The sequence below is a fragment of the Gobius niger genome, assembly GCF_951799975.1.
Source record: "Gobius niger genome assembly, chromosome: 1".
Classification (NCBI taxonomy): Eukaryota; Metazoa; Chordata; class Actinopteri; order Gobiiformes; family Gobiidae; genus Gobius; species Gobius niger.
In genome coordinates this window covers 74,081,994-74,103,748 of record NC_136852.1, presented here as the reverse complement: position 1 = coordinate 74,103,748, position 21,755 = coordinate 74,081,994, and the positions used below count along the sequence as shown (strand labels likewise).

The window sequence follows — 21,755 nt, the reverse complement described above, 5'->3', positions numbered from 1 at the left end:
AAGTGAGCTAAGTGAGCTAAGTGAGCTAAGTGAGCTAAGTGAGCAAAGTGAGCAAAGTGAGCTTAGTGAGCTTAGTGAGCTAAGTGAGCTAAGTGAGCTAAGTGAGCTAACTGAGCTAAGTGAGCTAACTGAGCTAAGTGAGCTAAGTGAGCTAACTGAGCTAACTGAGCTAACTGAGCTAAGTGAACTAACAGAGCTAACTGAGCTAACTGAGCTAACTGAGCTAACTGAGCTAACTGAGCTAACTGAGCTAACTGAGCAAAGTGAGCAAAGTGAGCAAAGTGAGCAAAGTGAGCAAAGTGAGCTTAGTGAGCTTAGTGAGCTAAGTGAGCTAAGTGAGCTAACTGAGCTAACTGAGCTAACTGAGCAAAGTGAGCAAAGTGAGCAAAGTGAGCTTAGTGAGCTTAGTGAGCTTAGTGAGCTAAGTGAGCTAACTGAGCTAACTGAGCAAAGTGAGCAAAGTGAGCAAAGTGAGCAAAGTGAGCAAAGTGAGCAAAGTGAGCTTAGTGAGCTTAGTGAGCTAACTGGGCTAACTGGGCTAACTGAGCTAACTGAGCTCTGCCAAGTCAGAGGAGTCTCTAAAGCTGTGCATTTATAATGAACCAGCCAGGGAAACTTGAGCGATGACAGTTTTAAAGGGCGGCCCTGAGATTCTTCCATCATTATTAGGAGGAAATTTAGAAAGTGCAAAACAAAACACATTTATAGCAGCTTTTTATGAGGACTGCCAATGACGTCTATATACGTCAATTATGTTTTTCAATGGGAACGGCTGCAGCAAAGCCTTGAGCATGTCTGGTGTTGAAATGTTAGTTGTAGTTCTTTTAGTGAGTCACTAGGCGGCAGCATTGCTCTTTGGATGCGATCACAGTTTTTGCTCGTTTTCTCAGCTTTTTGGGTGATTTCACCTGTTTTCTACGGACGATTACTAAAGAATGGAAAGAGGTGCAAACAAACTTATTTTTTAAGATGAAAGAAGAGAGTCTAATCTTTCTTTTGGTGGGTTTCATGTTGACATAGACCTCGACTTAAATTATCTGTGGTTCTTGAAAGCTAATAAACATAAACACATAGTCCGGAAAATACGGTGTATATTCCCGAGTTAGCGTCATGTTGCTAATGCACCAGAGACAAAATTAAAAGCACAAACTAGTGTAAAATGTAAATGTCTCCGTTTGTTTTGCCTCTTCGTAGGAATTGCTCAGCTCACTTTAGGTATGGCCGGACCTCCTGTTCCCTCCGTGTGTGGCTTCACTCCCTCCTCACTCTGCCCATCTGTGTGTCGCGGTTTATCATGAGCATGCGCCGAAACCGAAACATGGCACCCCGTACTAGCACCCGCCACGGCACCCATCGCCACCTCTCTAACCCTCCATCCTCACCCACTGTGCCCGCCCACAGTAGTAGCTGCTGTCGCCGTGGTCGTGTGGTGGTCGTGTGGTGGTCGTGTGGTGCTGTCAGAGCTGTTGGTGTTGCTTATGTCAGAGCTACTATCGCTGCGAGCGCCCGGATAGTAGCGGACTGACTGGGGCCTGACTGGGGACTGAGTGGGGACTGATTTGGGACTGACTGGGGACTGAGTGGGGACTGATTTGGGACTGACTGGGGCCTGACTGGGGACTGAGTGGGGACTGATTTGGGACTGACTGGGGACTGAGTGGGGACTGAGTGGGGACTGATTTGGGACTGACTGGGGACTGACTTGGGACTAGGGATGGGTACCGTTCGTTTTTTTTTGATACAAAGTACTTTAACGATACCTGCTTTTCGGTTCCGGTGCCTTAACGGTACTTTTTTCGATGCCTATCTCATTTTAATTCAATAAAAATAACGTGTATAAAAAGAATCATTCAGGAAAAAGACCAAAAACAGCACAACAGAGGCGACCCAGGAGATAAAAGAGAGAAAGGACGTTATTCCCTCCTGAGCTGCAGAGTCAGATCCACATCAGGACACGGTTTCTTTCAGCTAAACTTTTCTAAACTCACTGCACTTTGACGAGGCGAAAGCTCCACACGTCAAAGATCAAGACAAAAAAGTTACAAAAATGAGTTGAATACCCAACAATAAAATGACGGAAAAAAAATCTGATGACGTGAGGAAAAAGATCCTCTCGGTTCAGGCGGGAGTTAAGGGGTTAAGAAGCAACTCAGATGATATTATGATGGAATTTCAAACATATTTTCTGAATTACTGTTGTAACGAAAAACAAAAAGCTTGATCGTGTTTTGTTTTTCTGGAAAAAAGGTGTGAAAATAGCAACAAAACTGAGACGAAAACAAGGATGAAAATGTGAAAAAAGTGAGAAAAATTTACGAAAAAATACAAAAAACGACAAAAAATGGACAAAAAATGGAGAAAAAATGGACGAAAAAGTGACAAAGATCCTTACATGGTGTGAGCGCTCACTCTGCCACTGATCATTCACCAAAACTGGACCAACAATGTCTAACACAGAGTGAGGATCACTTTTCTATAAACCAGCCTGGATATTCCCGTCTCTGCAGCTGCTGTAAAGTGTAAACAACAGCACGTAAGCTCCGCCCAACAGCACGTAAGCTCCGCCCAACAGCACGTAAGCTCCGCCTCCGGGTCTGTCGCTAAAGGCAAAGACGTATTTCTTGTCACGGCTTGGTTTTGCTTTTCAATTTGCCTAAAAACTACAGTTTCTTATTCAGTCCTGGTTCAGTCCTGGTTTAGTTTAGCTCTGGGTTTTACGACCGGAGTAAGTCCTGGTTTAGTCCTGGTTTAGTTTAGCTCTGGGTTTTACGACCGGAGTAAGTCCTGGTTTAGACCTGGTTTAGACCTGGTTTAGACCTGGTTTAGTCCTGGTTTAGTCCTGGTTTAGTTTAGCTCTGGGTTTTACGACCGGAGTAAGTCCTGGTTTAGACCTGGCTCAGTCCTGACGCAGACCGCGGCTCTGCTATCTCTATTAAAAAGGTTTAGTAGCCGACGTTGTAGCTTCGCCAGTTGATAGGCGACTCCAGTTTTAGACCTGGTTTAGACCTGGTTTAGTCCTGGTTTAGTCCTGGTTTAGTTTAGCTCTGGGTTTTACGACCGGAGTAAGTCCTGGTTTAGACCTGGCTCAGTTCTGACGCAGACCGCGGCTCTGCCATCTCTATTACAGAAGTTTAGTAGTTGTAGCTTCGCCAGTTCATAGGCTGCTCCAGTTCTGGTGTCTTGTGAGTCTGAAGAGGCCTGTGTGAGTTATAGCTATATAAAGATGTAGCTTTTCTTCGCTCCATTTGCGCTAAAGCGGCTCATTATCTGCGTAAACGTGCATTTTTTAGACTCAATGCGGGTCTGGAGAGAAAAAGAACCGAAAACTGGCACCGAAAGAATTTTATTTTTTCGATACCTCCCCCGACCGGAGCTTTTCGGTCGGTTCCAAGTAGGTACTGTTTAACGGTGCCCATCCCTACTAGGGACTGACTTGGGGCTGACTTGGGACTGACTTGGACTTGGGACTGGTTTGGGACTGACTTGGGACTGGTTTGGGACTGGTTTGGGACTGACTTAGGACTGACTTGGGACTGACTTGGGACTGACTCGGGACTGGTTTGGGACTGACTTGGGACTGACTTGGGACTTGGGACTTGGGACTGCCTGAGCCGTCTCTCTGACTCGTGTTAACGCTGGAATTACGTATGTGTTTTTGCTGCAGTTAAAAGCGCATCGCGGAAAACCAGGAACTCCACAGGTAGATTCTGTCGTCCTCCTGAAGTGTCTCACACCGGCTACGTTTACATGGAGACCAAACATCTTACTCTGATTACTGCAGCTCTCAGACTATTCAAGATACAGTTTGCAAACAGCATAATCTGATATACATGTACACGGATTTCTTCCTGATCTTTCACTAAAATAAACTAACCAGGAAAATGAAGCAAAAAGGACAAAATACTAAGCATTTTTTAAAACTGATAACAAAAGTCACTGAAGTTATCTGAGATAAATCTGGTTAAGGCGCTGCAGATGTGCCCCATCAGGAGAGTGGGGACACAACTGGGTTTAGGGGCACATGAGCAGAAGTTTCCAATAATGTGTAACACATGGAAATCTGATCATATTTAGAGATGTGGGAAGTGGAATTATGTGAAAGAGAGGAATCAAACTAAACTTTTGGGCTGTTCTCACCTCTCTGGGAGGGACAATAGGGCTCATTTATATGTCATTTAGAAAAGCCTTACTGCTGTAAAGCTCCCCCTGTGGTGTCATGTGTGGGGGGGTTCAGGCGTCTGTATAAAACTGACTCCTCCCCAAACCACACAAGGAAACAGGAGACGAGCGTTTTCTAACGTGGAAACAGAGCGAGACGTCAGAGATCAACGAAAAACAAAATCCACCGCAATAAAAAGAGACGAAACTCACTGTTTCTAACTCTGAAGCTTTTGGTCAAAGTGTGGTCCTGTCCTGGAGCGAAGCAGCGTCTCTGTCCCACTGTCGCTTTGTTATCGAGGCTCTTCATGAGGAAGCGGCGCCGCATAATCTATGATTAATAAATCCACTTATAAATGTGAATCATTGTAAATACACACAGTCAAAGCCACGCCCCTTTTTACTGTACGCTCCCAAATCTCCAAAAACAAGCCGCTTTGAACCTAAAGGTTTTAAATATACCATTACTGCAGCTTAAATATGGAGAGGCTTCGTCGTGACTTCAACTGAACCATTCTGCAAAAAGCAATAATCACCAATTTAAAAAAAAAAAAAAAAAACTTCTTTTTTGTTTTTCTCTAAACCTGGGCTGTCCACTTGTGTCCCTGGTTCTATTGTCACACATGCAGAACATTACGACCTCCTCAGTGTTGTGAGTTCACGTCCCAGCTCTGATTATTTACTGAATTGTCTCTATATTCTCCTCATCCGCACATTTTTAATAGAAGTTAATTTGTGTTCTAATTTCTTTAATTACTTGCTCTGGCTCATGAAGCCGGAGTTTAGATGAGAATGTAAACGCATCAGATCTGATTTCTCCAGTTGTCTGATTTATTGGACCATGTAAACGTAGTCGGGTTAGAGGTTCACTAAAATCATCACACAAGTCTGACTTAATAATGACATATGAAAACTGAGCAATAATTAAGAAAAACGAGAAAACAAACTTCTTCTTTTGGCCGGTTTACTCCCTGTTAGTCCTCAGTTTGCCTGCGTGTCCTGATCTCCCACACGGGGGGGCCACAGTTTCCTTGTTCCTCCAGTGGGGGGGGTTGAATATTTTGTCATATATATTTACATTTACTATATTTAGTTTGTGTCCGTTGGTGGAAATGTCTGAGATTCTTTGTTCTGATAATGCCGTTTCCATCCCATTGTTGTCCCTCTAACCTGCCGCCCCCCCCCCCCGGGTAACTGTGTCTCTCTCTCTGCCCGCCGCCCCCCCCCCCCTGACGTGTGCATCTCTTGTTCTCTGAAGGCGAGGAGCTGCTGGGGACCGAGGGGGCCAGGTACATGAAGGCGGACGACACCAAAGACCATGACGACGATTTCCTCTCCCCCAAGAAATCACTGGAGTACGAGAGAGGGCTGGGCACAGCGTAAGGGGCACCGGGCGGGGAGGGGCACCACCGGGGCAGGGCAAGGGGGGGCATATGTGGGCACCACCGATCAGGGCGAGACGAGGGCTGGGTACCTTTAAACAAAACCAGACTGATATCAGGGAAAAAAACATTTAGGTCCTACAAGTATCGAGAAAATAAAAGTATGTATTTGTATGATATAGTATGATATTTGTAGCACCACAGCATATTCTATGTTATAGTTATGGACACAGGCTGTGGCTCGTTTGAAAGGTGAGACTCTAAACTCTCTGTAGGTGAAAACAGTTTAATTCTACGTGTCTCGGTTCCTGAGAAATCTAAGCTAAACAGAGGCGAGTTTGGATAAAAATCACAGATTTTTTCATAAAAAATAGTCTTTTATGAAACACTCTCCTTTCTGATTAACTCTTCTCTCCTCCTCTCTCTTCTTCTCTCCTCCTCTCTCCTCTACTCTCTTCTTCTCTCCTCCTCTCTCCTCCTCTCTCCTCCTCTCTCTTCTTCTCTCCTCCTCTCTCTTCTTCTCTCCTCCTCTCTCCTCCACTCTCTTCTTCTCTCCTCCTCTCTCTTCTTCTCTCCTCCACTCTCTTCTTCTCTCCTCCTCTCTCTTCTTCTCTCCTCCTCTCTCTTCTTCTCTCCTCCTCTCTCCTCCACTCTCTTCTTCTCTCCTCTCTCTTCTTCTCTCCTCCTCTCTCCTCCTCTCTCCTCCTCTCTCTTCTTCTCTCCTCCTCTCTCCTCCTCTCTCCTCCTCTCTCCTCCACTCTCTTCTTCTCTCCTCCTCTCTCTTCTCTCCTCCTCTCTCCTCCTCTCTCCTCCTCTCTCTTCTTCTCTCCTCCTCTCTCCTCCTCTCTCCTCCTCTCTCCTCCTCTCTCTTCTTCTCTCCTCCTCTCTCTTCTTCTCTCCTCCTCTCTCCTCCTCTCTCCTCCACTCTCTTCTTCTCTCCTCTCTCTTCTCTCCTCCTCTCTTCTTCTCTCCTCTCTCTTCTCTCCTCCTCTCTTCTTCTCTCCTCCTCTCTCTTCTTCTCTCCTCCTCTCTCTTCTTCTCTCCTCGTCTCTCCTCCTCTCTCCTCCTCTCTCTTCTTCTGTCCTCGTCTCTCCTCCTCTCTCTTCTTCTCTCCTCCTCTCTCCTCCTCTCTCTTCTTCTCTCCTCCTCTCTCCTCTTCTCTCCTCCTCTCTCCTCCTCTCTCTTCTTCTCTCCTCCTCTCTCCTCCTCTCTCTTCTCCTCCTCTCTCTTCTTCTCTCCTCCACTCTCCTCCTCTCTCTTCTTCTCTCCTCCTCTCTCCTCCTCTCTCTTCTTCTCTCCTCCTCTCTCCTCCTCTCTCTTCTTCTCCTCTCTCTTCTTCTCTCCTCCTCTCTCCTCCTCTCTCCTCCTCTCTCCTCCTCTCTCCTCTTCTCAGATCTTCCACACATGATTGTTCTGTTTTCTGGTTTCTAGACGACACATATTTTAGTATCGTCAAAGCACCCGCGGTACTCGGCCCTCGACAACAGACAGACACTGGACAAGGGGACACGGGGGCACCAGGGTGGGACGCCAGACACACGCCAAACACACGCCAAACACACGCCAAACACACGCCAGAGACACAGGGACCAGACACATTCTCGGGTCACCAGGGCGAGTCACAACGACCAGTGAGCCTCCAGTTAACCCAAGGCCTGGTTCTGAAGTGGTGTTGGGAGGCAGTGCAGACCCCCCTCCCGCCACCAGGGGGAGCAGCCCGAGCAGAGGTGAGCTCCCTGTGCTGACGTGTGTTTTTTCTCCCCCCTCACAGGAACTACTCCCCGGCTCTGCCCCGGATCCCACGCGTGTCCCCGGAGACCGTCATCCTCAAAGAGCACGAGCTGGAGCAGGTACAGACCAGAGTCCTTTACCCAAATCCAAACGTGACCGGAGCTCACAGGCCAGAGTCACGCCGCATTTGAAAGCTAAGACCGAAAACACGTATCAAAGATTTTCCCCTGCGCTGTTGCTGCGCTGTTGTCACTCTTTTTGTAGCTTTTTCATCACTGTTTTGACATATTTTTGTTGATATTTCAACACTTTTTCTTAAAGGCCACCGTTTTTACACACTGAGATATGTTCTTACCTGAGCTGTGACGAGTTCTTTAGGACCTGTCTGATCTTCAGTCACGTAAACACAGCGCAGACGGCGTTAGCATTTAGCCTCTCCCTCTCTCCTCTATAGCTCCAAAACAGGTCAAGATAGAAGCTACCAAGCTCTTCCACGTTTTCCCTATTTAAATATGGTTACGTGAAGTGTTCCACTACAAAGTATAATTACACAAAATTAAGCAATGTGGATTTTCTAAGCGGATAAAAGGGGGAACTATATTGTAAGGCGTAATAATACCAGGAGTAGTTTGGCATCCGCGCAGTAAAGTGAAGATTACTGCAAAAGACACACTGCAAAAGTAGGTCACCCTGTGGCGGGCCAACAGAATTGTTTCGGCGGGCCAAATTTGGCCCACGGGCCAAATTTTAAACTTTTTAACCTGTTAAAACTTTTTAACCTGTTAAAGTTCACCTTAGTCCTGAAGAAGAAGCAATGAGTTTGGATTGTTTGGATTGATAAATCTCCACTTAAGTTGAGGGACATGATCATAATGAAATCATGACGTATTAAGGATTAGCAAATGATAAGTTCATGACTGTCATAAATTTTATCCTATAAAGTTATACTTAACACTTCATTTACAAGTAGATTTCCTCCATATAAGTCCTGATGTTCATGTATGATCCTCATGATCATGATGGTTGATTATCTTATTGTCTGTTTTAGTGAATTCATGGCTTTCTTTTGTTCGTTTGTTATTTTATTTTGAACATGTGAGCAACACAACACACCTTTACAACATTTTAAACGTAAAGGCTGTTACAAAAAGACAAAAGCAAACTTGCCAGTTCCCTTGAAAAGCCAGATGCAAATGCACATATCCAAAAAGGAGTGAGGAGAAGTTTAACTTATTTAACCCCACCCCCTCATGATCCTCATGATCATAATGAATGAATAGTTTCATGTACATTCATGTACAGGCCGTGTATATGAATCGTGCTCTCCAAATAAACTCCATGTGTTCTGTCCCGCAGCTGCACACGCCCCTCCCACTGCCAAAGGAGTACGACGAGGACTCCCTGATCCCCAGCAGCCCCGCCACCGAGACGTCCGACAACGTCAGCCCGGTGGCCAGCCCCATCCACACAGGGTCAGCCCCCCCAGCTCCAAACACCAGCCCCCCCAGCCTCGCGCAGCCGTTTAAACTAACACGAGTGGTTCTCCCTGTGTCTCTTGTGCCGCAGGTTCCTGGTCAGCTTCATGGTGGACGCTCGCGGCGGCTCCATGCGCGGCAGCCGGCACAACGGCCTGCGGGTCATCATCCCCCCCCGCACCTGCGCCGCGCCCACCCGCATCACCTGCCGCCTGGTCAAGCCGCAGAAGCTCACCAGCCCCCCGCCCCTGGTGGAGGGCGAGGGCCTGGCCAGCAGGATCATCTCCCTGGGCCCCGCCGGCATGCAGTTCCTGGGGTGAGTGGGGGGTCTGGGGGGGGTTCTTTCTCACACATTTAACATACAAACAGACAGTGACAGTGTGTGTGTGTGTTTGAACCAGGCCGGTGATCGTGGAGATCCCTCACTTCGCCGCTCTGGGCCGGGGCGATCGAGAGCTGGTGGTTCTGCGCAGCGAGAACGGCTCCGTGTGGAAAGAGCATCGCAATCGCTACGGAGACGAGGTGCTGGAGACCATCCTCAACGGCATGGACGAGGGTGGGTACGGCGGTGTTTCATTGTCATTACTGTATAATTGTTGTAGAGACACATAGAAAAATATCAATGTGAGGCACCAAAATAATGTTCTAAAGTTTATTTTTAAGCCCCATATGTGTATGTCCACTTTAAAGAGACGAGATGCAAGTTGGTCCTTTTATACTCACTACTGCCACCTCAGGTCTTCCACGTAACTGCAGTTTCTATATTAAAGGGATATTTCAGGATTTTTAATTTCCTAGTTATCCAGAGTGTTGCTGATTTCTGGAGATATTTTTTTTTTGTAATTCATGCAGTTCTTATATTTGAAGAGCTACGTGGTGCTAGGCTAATGCAAGGCTAGTGCTAGGCTAGTGCATTTCTATGGTATCAGCTAGCCTGCATTAAAAAAACAGTGTGACCCGCTCCACAGAGCACCTGAGTCACTTATAACACCAGGCTAACCATATAAATGTCTTATCTTCTCTGCTCGTCCCTAACCTTTGACCTCTGTCCTTCAGACATGAGATGAGATAGGCTGTATCCGAATGTCCACACTAGTCCCTGACCCCTCATTCACTACACAGGCCCGCACTATATAGTCGACTATATAGTCACTGATTCTGTTGGCGATTCGGACACAAGCCACGACTTTCTCAGCGCTGCGTGACGTCACGCACGCTGCAGCTGCAGATTTGTTTTTTTGTTTTTTTTTATCTGAATTTATTTATCGTTACAAACGTTTATTTTATGAAACAGAACGACTGTTTTGGCACTTTTACAGGCGTTACTATCATCACAAAAAAAGAAAAAAAAAAGAAAAAAGTCACCCCAGCGTGAGCTCAGAGATGCCGAAAGTCGGTCAGAGCCCGGTGTCCGAACACCAGCAGATTGAGTGACCACATCTGATAAAAGTCGCTAAACTCCGGGAATAAAGTATTTCTGTGATAAAAAACAAACTCAGAGACAGTGGAATATTTATGGATAAATACGAGTCAGATACGCTTTTACTTCACATGGATTTTACATGAATGGCTTGGATTATTCGAGAGGAAGCTATCGGTCATTTAGCTCCAGCTAAAGGTTAGCAGCTAACGTTAGCATGAAGCTATCGGTCATTTAACAGCTCAAGCTAAAGGTTAGCAGCTAACGTTAGCATGAAGCTATCGGTCATTTAACAGCTCCAGCTAAAGGTTAGCAGCTAACGTTAGCATCTTTTCTCCGTAACCGTTTATATTTAGGTCGTTTATTCTTGAGAAACACAAACACTCGACTGAAACAGCTGATTTACTTCAGTCGTGTTTAGTTCAAAGACCTGTCTCTGTCAGGCTCTTCTCCCACTCTCGCAATGCATTGTGGTCTATATTGACCTGTTTAGTGACCATCGATGCTCACTACTTTTCCAGATGCATTGTGGGAAATCTCGAGTGCACTACTTTTTCTCTCTGGACATTCGGACACCCCTACAAAATGTGACCACTATATAGTGACTATATAGTGACTATATAGTGACTATATAGGGAATAGTGTGGACATTCGGATACAGCCATAGCCTTATCTTCTCTGCTGGTCCCTAACCTTTGACCTCTGACCCTCAGACCTGAGATGAGATCAGCCTTATCTTCTCTGCTCGTCCCTAACCTTTGACCTCTGACCCTCAGACCTGAGATGAGATCAGCCTTATCTTCTCTGCTGGTCCCTAACCTTTGACCTCTGACCCTCAGACCTGAGATGAGATCAGCCTTATCTTCTCTGCTCGTCCCTAACCTTTGACCTCTGACCCTCAGACCTGAGATGAGATCAGCCTTATCTTCTCTGCTCGTCCCTAACCTTTGACCTCTGACCCTCAGACCTGAGATGAGATCAGCCTTATCTTCTCTGCTGGTCCCTAACCTTTGACCTCTGTCCCTCAGACCTGAGATGAGATGAGCCTTATCTTCTCTGCTCCTCACTAACCTTTGACCTTTGACCTCTGCCCCTCAGACCTGAGATGAGATCAGCCTTATCTTCTCTGCTGTCCCTAACCTTTGACCTCTGTCCCTCAGACCTGAGATGAGATCAGCCTTATCTTCTCTGCTCGTCACTAACCTTTGACCTCTGTCCCTCAGACCTGAGATCAGCCTTATCTTCTCTGCTGGTCCCTAACCTTTGACCTTTGACCTCTGCCCCTCAGACCTGGAGAGCCAGGAGGAGCTGGGGAAGAAGCGAATCCGCCGCATCATCTCCACGGACTTCCCGCTGTACTTCGCGGTGGTGTCGCGGGTGCAGCAGGAGAGCGACCTCATCGGGCCCGAGGGGGGGGCGCTGACCAGTAAGCTGGTGCCGCTGGTCCAGGCCTCGTTCCCGGAGACGGCGGTGACCAAGCGGGTGCGGCTGGGGCTGCAGGTGAGGTGGGACGACCGCGACCGGGAGGCGGACGCGAGCGTTAGTGGCTGAATGAACCTCACGCATGTGCTGGATGTCCCCCCCCCACCCCCCCACACCACCCCCCAGGAATGAGCCTCACCTCACCCTCATTTTCAGTGGACCTTCCCTCGCCTTGTACCGGACCGTGCATGCACCCGGCACCTTCATGAGACTCTCATTCTGAACTTGTTTCCATCGAGCAGTTGTCGTCTGGTTTGGGGTCGAGGAGGAAACAGTTTTGTGGGCTCACACAGAGGTCAAAGGGCAGATTTGTAAAGGGATGTTTCAGGATTTCTGACAAAGGGCCTCATTTCTTCGTTATCCAGAGTGTTGTTGATTTCTGGAGATGTATATATTTTTAATCCATGCAGTCTTTATATTGGAAGAGTTTAGTTTAGTGGCGCTAGGCTAGTGCTAGGCTTGTGCTAGCCAAATTAGCTAAGCTTAGCAATCGGCACAACTTGGTTTCTCTAAATGAGGCTCCACTTTCGTTGCTCCTACAGACTCTGAACTTTCTTGTTTAATATCTAATTCCCAGCCTGATTTGTTCAGCTTTTAATCCATGCAGCCCTTATATTGGAAGAGTTAGTTTAGTGGTGCTAGGCTAGTGCTAGCCTTTCAAACGAGCCCCCTCTGGTTCTTCTACGCCTCTGTGGAGCGGCGTAACATCGTGATGAAAATTCTTGCATTTACTTCAGAAGTGGAGGTTTCTGTTGAGCGCGTTTCATGATAAACATGCTCTGATTTTGTTTTTTTATGAATAGATCATCATAATATAACAATAACAATCAATAAAATCAAATAAAACTAGCCTTTTCCATATCCAATAAGTATGGATGCCCGTTTCCGCCATGTTAAAAAATAATAGCCCGACGGGAAGTCGTAATTTTGAGATTTAAACTCGTAATTTTGTGTTTAAAACACAAAATTACGAGTTTAAATCTCAATATTACGACTTTTAAAACTCAGAATTTCGAGATTTAAAATCGGAATTTGGGGTTTTTCAGATCCGTGATCACAGACGTGGGTACGGCGGGGACAGCGGAACCTCTGGTGCGGATGTAAACAAACAGTTATGGAGGATTAGCAACACACAGAAGTGTTTATTTTACCTCAACACCCGGAATTAAAAGCAGTGACAAGAAAACGTATTAAAAATGTCTGTGTCCACGATAGGAAAGTGTTCAGGCCTTGATGATGCAGGAACATTCCCAAAGCTAAGACTTTGATTGCACATGCTAACCAGGCTAACCTAGACTAGCCATTGTCTAGGCAACAACATCCGGATTTTCAAAGTAAAATAGGGCCGACGTCTATGATCACGGATCCTAAAAACTCGTAATTCCGAGTTTAAAAAGTCGTAATTTCGAGATTTAAACACAAAATCATGATTTCGACTTCCTGTTGGGCTTTTATTTTTTAATATGGCGGAAACGGGCTTCCATAAATAAGTGTCTAAAAAGATAAAAAAGAAAAAAAGTCAAGAAACACGCAGTAATGAAATATGAATAACCTTTTTTAGAGGGGAGGGTGGGTGGGGGGCAAAGTTCAATCTTGCCTAAGGCGCCAAATGAGCTGAGGCCGGCCCTGGTGAGCACTCGGCACAACTTGGTTTTCTCTAAATGAGGTTTTTGCTCCTACAGACTCTGAACTTTCTTGTTTAATATCTAATTCCCAGCCCTTTTTACAGATTTTTTTATGCACAAACGCCTTATTGTTGCACAAAAACAAAAAAATGACAGAAAACTCACAATACATTGTTTCCTCATATTTATATCCGTGATGTTCAGCTAAAGTTTCAAATTGAAATCTCTACATTTAATCTTTTTCCTTTATTCACCTGCAGCGTCTCACCTGTCAGATACAGACTCGGTCTTTATACACATCCCCTATTATTGTTAAACCTCTGGCTGCTGTATCAAAGTGTCCCAGGAGAGGGCGCTGTTTGTGATGCGAGGAGGTCAAACCCTGAATCAGGAGGGCAGTTTCTTTCTCTTACACAAAACGGGAAGGAAAACACGTTTGAAAAACTCTTAAAAAGTCACAATTTGTTTAAGGTCAGATGGATGCAGCACTGTGGAAATAAAAAATAAATATATATATTGGGGCGGGACCACAGAATCAGCGAGCGTTTTGTCTGCAATGGCCGACAGGGTGAGTTTACAGGAATCCACTTTCCGCAGCTGTGATCGACCTGAAGTGTCCAGGAGTTGCAGGAGTTCAGTTCTCAGAGACTAATGTGAGAAAAGTGGAAACCCGAGCGCTATTGAACAAACACTTAACGCTGTAACGTCTAGACCGGTCCAGGAATGATCTGAAGGAGGAGTTTCCCACAGGTTTTCTGCTCTGATGAGATTAGAGCGACTCGGCACAGACTTCTGGACACGCCCGGTGGGTTTCAGCGAGGGCGGGGCAGTGGGCACCGCAAAAAAAAATCCACACCGGTACTTTAACAATACTTGGTTTTTGATACCAATAACTGAACGATTATTATTATTATTTGTGTAACACTTTATGTCACACTACCCTTGACCAAGGCCGGATTTAAGTCAAAGGGGCCCTGGGGCGAACGTTTTTCCCCCCATATACTCAATTAATATTTAGATTTTTATATAGCACCTTCACAACTTCTGTACTTATACTGTATGTCTGTTGGATTTCTCTCTCTCTACAATGAAGGGGGCACATTTAAAAGGGGGGTCTGGGGGTCCTGCCACAGGGATCTATTTTATTTTAATGGTGCATTTTAACAGACCAATACGTACATGATTTTTCCCAGGGTCAACGCAATGAAAATGGCTCAGACGTTGTTTAGACCTGGTTTAGTCTTGGTTTAGTCTCGGATAAAAAAATCTATGGAAGCCCTTTTCCACCATGTTAAAAAATAAAAGCCCAACGGGAAGTCGAAATTACGAGATTTAAAGTCATAATAAAAAAAAATAAAAAAAATGTGTTTAAATCTCGAAATTCCGAATCTAAATCTCGAAATTTCGAGATTTCAACTTGAAATTCTGAGTTTTACACAAAATTTCGAGTAAAAATCTCGAAATTCCTAGTTTTAAAAGTCGTAATTTCGAGATTTAAACAAAATTATGACTTTAAATCTCATAATTTCGACTTCCCGTTGGGCTTTTATTTTTTAACATGGCGGAAACAGGCTTCCATAAAAAGTGATAAAGCCTTACATGTGATTTTTTTTTCCAAAATTTTCTCCAGAATTCCCTTTTTTTTTTTTTTTAGTTTTTTCCGACAATTTTCTAAATTTTCCCCACATTTTTGGTTTTTTTTAATGTTTTTTCCCCAAATTTCCAAATTCTTCCCCAATTTTCCCCCCTTTTTTTCTATTTTTCCCCACATTTTTCCACTTGTCGATCAAAACACCATAACTTGAATATAAAGATTTTATATGTATTTTCGGTCCCAGTTTTTTCCACACTTTTATTTTTTCAACATCGGTCGTGCCTCTCAAACATCAGGGACGCCTCAGTCGGCTTTAGAATGACCTCTGACCTCTGACCTCTGACCCCTGGACTGTGAACTGCTCGATCGAAACAAGGCGATGACGACGATGATTTGTCCCTGTTTTCATCTTTTCAGAATCTCCTGCTTTTTGATTTTGAAATATATATATATATATATATATTTGGAGATGTGTATAAATCCTAAAGTTATATCATGTATGTTCGTATTCGTGTGCTGGAACTGAAACTGTGCTGCACCAAAGACACACGAACCCGTGACACCTGCAGCCGCATCACAAACAAATATATTCTTAAGCTAGTTTTTCTACAGCTAATTATTTTAATACGTTTTTTTTTTATTATGATTAAACTAATATTTGAAATACTGAGATGAACTTTTATAACTTGTGCCGTAGGATGGACCTAAACCGATCAGAGCAAATACTTTTATAATATACGTACTAATATCTCTTCCACGGGACCTTTTTGAGCCGCCTTAAGAAGTTTCTTAGTTGATCCAGAATGTTCCGTCTGTGCTGAGTGTACGGAGGACCAACACTGCCACAACAATAAATCAGTGTCCCTTTTGGAAAGTAACTGTTGAAATATAGCTCCAAATGCAAACAGGTAAATGAATAAAGCCTGTAGTTATAATTCTGTCCTGCATTAACCCCTTAACTCCCACCTGAACCGAGCACGTTTTCTCCAGTTTGGCTTTACCCCAATCCAAAAGCTTCTGGTAAAAAAGCTGTGAAAATAGCGACAGAACTGAGACGAAAACAATGATGGAAATGTGACAAAAATTGACAAAAATGTGACGAAAAAATGACAAAAAAATTGATGAAAAAATGACAAAAAATGTGACAAAAATGTGACAAAAATGTGACAAAAATGTGACAAGAAAATGACAAAAATTTCACCAAAAAATGGACCAAAAAATGACAAAAAGTTACAAAAATGTGATAAAAATTTGACAAGAAAATGACAAAAATGTGATAAAAATTTGACAAGAAAATGACAAAAATTTGAGGAAAATTTGATGAAAATTTGACAAAAAAATGACAAAAATGTGACAAAAATTTGATGAAAATTTGATGAAAATTTGACAAGAAAATTACAAAAAATCGACAAAAAATTGACAAAAAAATGACAAAAATGTGACAAAAATTAGATAAAAAATTGACAAGAAAATTACAAAAAAATTACGAAAAAATGACAATAATGTGACAAAAATGTGATAAAAATTTGACAAGAGAATGACAAAAATTTCACAAAAAAATTACAAAAAAGTTACAAAAATGTGATAAATATTTGACAAGAAAATTACAAAAAATTTACGAAAAAAATGACAAAAAAATGACAAAAATGTGATGAAATATTGACGAAAAAATGACCAAAAAAAATGACCAAAAAGTTACAAAAATGAGTTGAATACCCAACAAAAAAATGATGGAAAAATAATCTGATGATGCGAGGAAAAAAATCCTCTCGGTTCAGGCGGGAGTTAAGAGGTTAATGTGGAAATTAATGAAATATAGCATTTCAGGGAAGCAGCCAATCACAGCGCTCGGAGCAACGTCTGCGTCACATCAGCGGTGCTTAAAGGTTAAACCGCCCCTTTAAAGGTTAAACCGCCCCTTTAAGGAGAGACAGAAGCCGCTCTCGGAAAGATCGTCTGAGAACGTCTGGTTTACAAATGAGAAACACTTTCATTTCCTTTATTTATTTATCGACTGTGAAAATGAAGCCATGAAGTGACGGTTTAGATCATTTTCTAAACTGAGCGAAACCCACTGTGATCATGACGTCAGTGACATTTACTTTTATAAAGTCATCACAGGGTCAGCTTTTAGTCCCTTTTATATCATCATTAACTTAAAACGATGTAGTTTTGTAGCTTTTGATAAATAGTGAACGGTTCACTCAGCAGCTAATCTGCTAAAGCTAACGTTCCTGATCCAGAGCGGCATCGTCCTGTGACTCAGGCTCAAATCATATCCTTAAAGCTCGGGTTGAACGATACGGACAAAATGTCATATATCGATATTCATGCCAGATATCGATACGATACGATATAACTATGGGTTAGGTGAAAACTAAGCATTTTTCAGAAAAATAAAAACATAATACAAAAAAATTCAGTTTTATTGATGAAAATCTGTATCGTTTATATCTTGCTTTTTATATTTTAATATTTTGAATGTTCATATCTCGATATCGATACGATAACGATATAACTTTCACAGAAATGATCCTGTTCCCACAAACACACTGTAGCCGCCAGTGCTAACCTGAGCTGCTTCTGTGGCCGACATGCTAGCTGACGCGCTAGCTCACTGATTCATTCATTCTTGGCTCGTATCAAAGCCTCGGAGGCTGGATTATCGTTAAAGGCATTCCTTTATTACAAAAAATAGTCTAAAATCAGCCCATGCAGTGCAATTAGATTCATATTCAAAACTAAAACAGTTTACCTCATTCTCAGTATCGCAAAGCAGTCAACAAACGTATGAGCCCGTCCGCCTAGCACCTCTATACAGGGAGCAAAGGTCACCGCCTATATCCTGTGTGCGCTTGTCCTGCAGTGACCCCTAGTGGACATTTACTTGGAGACTACTGGCTCCTGCACACACCAATGTCTTTTATAACTCTTGATTCCCACAAAAAGGGGCGTGGCTTAGCAAAAGTTCCCGGATGTTGCTCCATCTAGACAGAATGAAAAACACATGTTAAAAATTAAATGTTAAATTTCAATCCTTCTTAGCCACTTTGGACACTGGTTATTGGTTGTTTTTTGATCCTCCGTATCTGCATTTGACCCATCCTCCTTCAGCCTGGATAGGAGAGCCTAGTGTACATGTTTTAGGTTGCTGGAGGAAAACGTCGAACGCCCTACGCGCTCCGGGGTTTGTTCCCGGGCCTCTCCATGTAGCTCAGTCAGGACGACTCTCTTACACTCTGTGCCTTATGTCTCTTGATCTCACTTTTGTACAGACTTTGTGCTTGTGAATTCTTTAACATTTTACAATAAAAGGCAAATGTGGATGTTTTTTTGTGTTTGTTTTGGTTTTATGTCGATTACAGAGCGAGACGTTTCTAGCCTTGTACGAAATATGGCTCCAGCTCATGTGGACGCCGTAAAAAAACCTGATTTAATGAATTATCATCCAAAATCAGCCGTATTGGTGGAAATAAAAATAATGTTGCAACTCGATCTTGTGTATAATGTGTAGGGATGGACGATACCGATACCACACGCTTGTCCTCATACTCGTACTCATTCATGAGGTCCCGATCCCTCCTGCTGTGTCTCCGGCGCCCCTACTGGAGGAGAGAAAATAGCAACAAACTGGAGAATAGTTTAGTGTAAATCCAATATTCCACATCGAGCTGACTTTATTACAGACGACACTCCCTAAACCAGAGTCTGAGCTGGATTTAACCAGAGCTAAATGTCTGCAGGGTTTACAACATACAGGTTAATGATGCTAATGTTGCTAACTAGCCGCTAACTCACAGCTAACAGTTCTGGTAATTCTTACGCCATTTTCTGCCCAGGGGTTTATTCATCTGAAAAACTAACCAAGCGACTAAAAAGTCCTCAGAAAATCCCAAATAAAGATACAGCATGTTTATATTGAGTCAAAATTAGCAAAACAATGAAAATGCTGAAGCTCCTGGATAAGTTTCTACAAACACAGGAGAAAATCCACACGGAGCTGAAGTAAAGACGAAAAGAGAGCATTTATCTGCAGTAATAAGTAACATCTCAGTACTATTGTTCAATACAAATACATAAATGAATAAAGCACAAGCGCTGAGGAGCTTTAGGACATGAGCTTTTCTGTCTGTGATGGACAGAGACATAAAAAAGAATAATAATAATAATAATAATAATAATAATAAAAAATGTGACAAAAAAATTACAAAAATTCAACAAAAAATCAACAAAAAATCAACAAAAAATCAACAAAAAATCAACAAAAAATCAACAAAAATTCAACAAAAATTCAACAAAAAGTGACAAAAAACTCAGCCAAAAAGTGACAACAAAAATGTGACAAAAAAAAAAAATGTGACAAAAACTTTACAAAAAAATTACAAAAACTCAACAAAAAAATAACAAAAATTCAACAAAAATGTGACAAAAATTCAACAAAAATGTGACAAAAATTCAACAAAAATGTGACAAAAACTCAACAAAAAAATAACATTATTTATGTCTCTGTCCATCACAGACAGAACAGCTCATGTCCTAAAGCTCCTCAGCGCTTGTCCTTTATTCATTTATGTATTTGTATTGAACAATAGTATTGAATAATCAATTCTGATATAACTTCTCTTTAAAGTGTCTCCGACTTTACTCAAGGACATTTAATTGGAGTAAATTAACTCATTACAAACCAATCTGCTGTGAAAAGGTCAGTCTGTTGAAAATGCCTTGTACTCGTATCAGTATTTGGTATCGGCGAGTGCTTAAATCCAAGTACTCGTATCGGTTTTATAAAAAGTGGTGTCGGAGCATCCCTAATAAAATGTATTTATATTGTGCTTTTCAAGCCTGTGTTACCAAGTTTCTCAAAGCGCCAACATCTTCATTTGGTAACACACAATTAAAATAGAGCTAAGTTTATTTTAGTTTTGCCGTAGAGTAAATCTTTTTTTTAATATCCGTATCTATTTTTTTCTTTTTAAGTTAGAGTAAAGTGGATTAAATCAAATTATGAACTCATGTGACTTGAAAAAAATCTGTCAGTTAAACGTTAAAAGATAAGTTCAATATACTTAATTTCATTGTACGTGAGCAAGTGAAGGATTTTTTTAAGTACGTCCAACAAAAATCATTCTTCAGTGACTGACCCTGAACCCCACACAGCACTTAAAGCACAAAGTAAAGAGTCACAGCCTGGAGTAAGCAGGGGGTATAGCAGTGTCCTGAATGACCAGGTTATTCCATCATTGGACTTAATCTTCTTGATGACGTGAGTATATTCCAAGATGATTCATGGGGCTAACATGGACAGTGGTTCAGGAGTCAGAGACGATTTTGTTGTTTTGGCGGCCATTTTGAATACCGAGGTAGCATCATGCAGTATTACAACAAAAAACAATGTCTAGGATAGAAATGAAAGACAGCTGATCGACAGTGGCATTTATATGTAGTTGTGATCATTGCTCAAGAAGAAAAGAGTAAAAACACGGCCTCAGAGACGCACGTTTATGTGAAGAAAAAACAGTGAGTCAGTGTTTAAGACGTTAGCATGCTACCAGTTAGCGTTTAGCTTCAACAGCTCAGCTCTGACCTCTACAAGAGAAAGCCCTGAATCACACTCCAAACATCTAGCCTTGGATCCAACATATGACAGAGGTCAGAGGTCAGAGCTGTTACTGTAGTGCAGGGGTCGGCAAGTTTGTGTCATGGAGGGACAATTTTCTTCAATGCCAAAACACCAAGGGCCGAAAGTCACAATTGTAGCCGAAAGTAAAGCACCTTTTTTCTACTAATAGAAGTTTTGCACATGATGTATGACCTAATGGGGGGTTTTGCTGTGAAATGTGAAAATATTGACCCAAATATTTTCCACATTTTAGAGTCCTTTTCACGTATTTGGTCTCTGATTTATGAATTAATGTTTCTTCAAAATTCTCTTGGGGGCCTAAGGTTTTATGCTGTAGCGTTTCCTCAGTGTCATCGATGTGAGACACACATGTGTTTATCGTGTTAAATCAACTGTCAACCATTGACAGTTGCTAACCGGTAGCATGCTAACATCTTGAGCAGCTTAACCTCTTAACTGCCACCTGAACGGATCCCATTTTCTCCAGTTTGGCTTTACCCTAATCAAAAAGCTTCTTGGGAAAAAAAGCACCGAAATATCCACAAGAAGAAAGCAAGGCTGTAAACGCAACAAAAATGTGACAAAAATGTGACAAAAAAATTCGACAAAAAAGTGACAAAAAATCAACAAAAATGTGACAAAAACTCAACAAAAATGTGACAAAAACTCAACCAAAAAATGACAAAAATTCAACAAAAAAGTGACAAAAATTCAACAAAAATTCAACAAAAATTCAACAAAAATTCAACAAAAAAGTGAAAAAAATTCAACAAAAATTCAACAAAAACTCAACCAAAAAATGACAAAAATTCAACAAAAAAGTGACAAAAATTCAACAATAAAATAACAAAAATTCAACAAAAATTCAACAAAAATTCAACAAAAAGTGACAAAAATTCAACAAAAATTCAACAAAAATTCAACAAAAATTCAACAAAAATTCAACAAAAAGTGACAAAAATTCAACAAAAATTCAACAAAAATTCAACAAAAATTCAACAAAAATTCAACAAAAATTCAACAAAAACTCACCAAAAAAATAACAAAAATTCAACGAAAATGTGACAAAAATTCAAAAAAAATTCAACAAAAATTCAACAAAAATTCAACAAAAATTCAACAAAATTCAACAAAAAAGTGACAAAAATTCAACAAAAATTCTACAAACATTCTACAAAAATTAAACAAAAATGTGACAAAAATTAAACAAAAATGTGACAAAAATTCAACAAAAATTCAACAAAAATTCAACTAAAAAATAACAAAAA

General features: G+C 42.1%; 1 protein-coding gene across 1 annotated transcript in view; it reads left to right on the top strand.

Moving 5' to 3' along the window:
- LOC306960690 (ankyrin-1-like) overlaps window positions 1-21,755 on the top strand; it is a 222,220-nt gene that overhangs the window by 154,847 nt on the left and 45,618 nt on the right. The window contains exons 24-30 of the mRNA XM_079553166.1: window positions 1,195-1,215; window positions 5,417-5,537; window positions 7,312-7,390; window positions 8,628-8,743; window positions 8,838-9,062; window positions 9,148-9,302; window positions 11,455-11,666. Coding sequence (XP_079409292.1) covers window positions 1,195-1,215; window positions 5,417-5,537; window positions 7,312-7,390; window positions 8,628-8,743; window positions 8,838-9,062; window positions 9,148-9,302; window positions 11,455-11,666 — 929 coding nt within the window. The remainder of the gene's footprint in view (window positions 1-1,194; window positions 1,216-5,416; window positions 5,538-7,311; window positions 7,391-8,627; window positions 8,744-8,837; window positions 9,063-9,147; window positions 9,303-11,454; window positions 11,667-21,755) is intronic.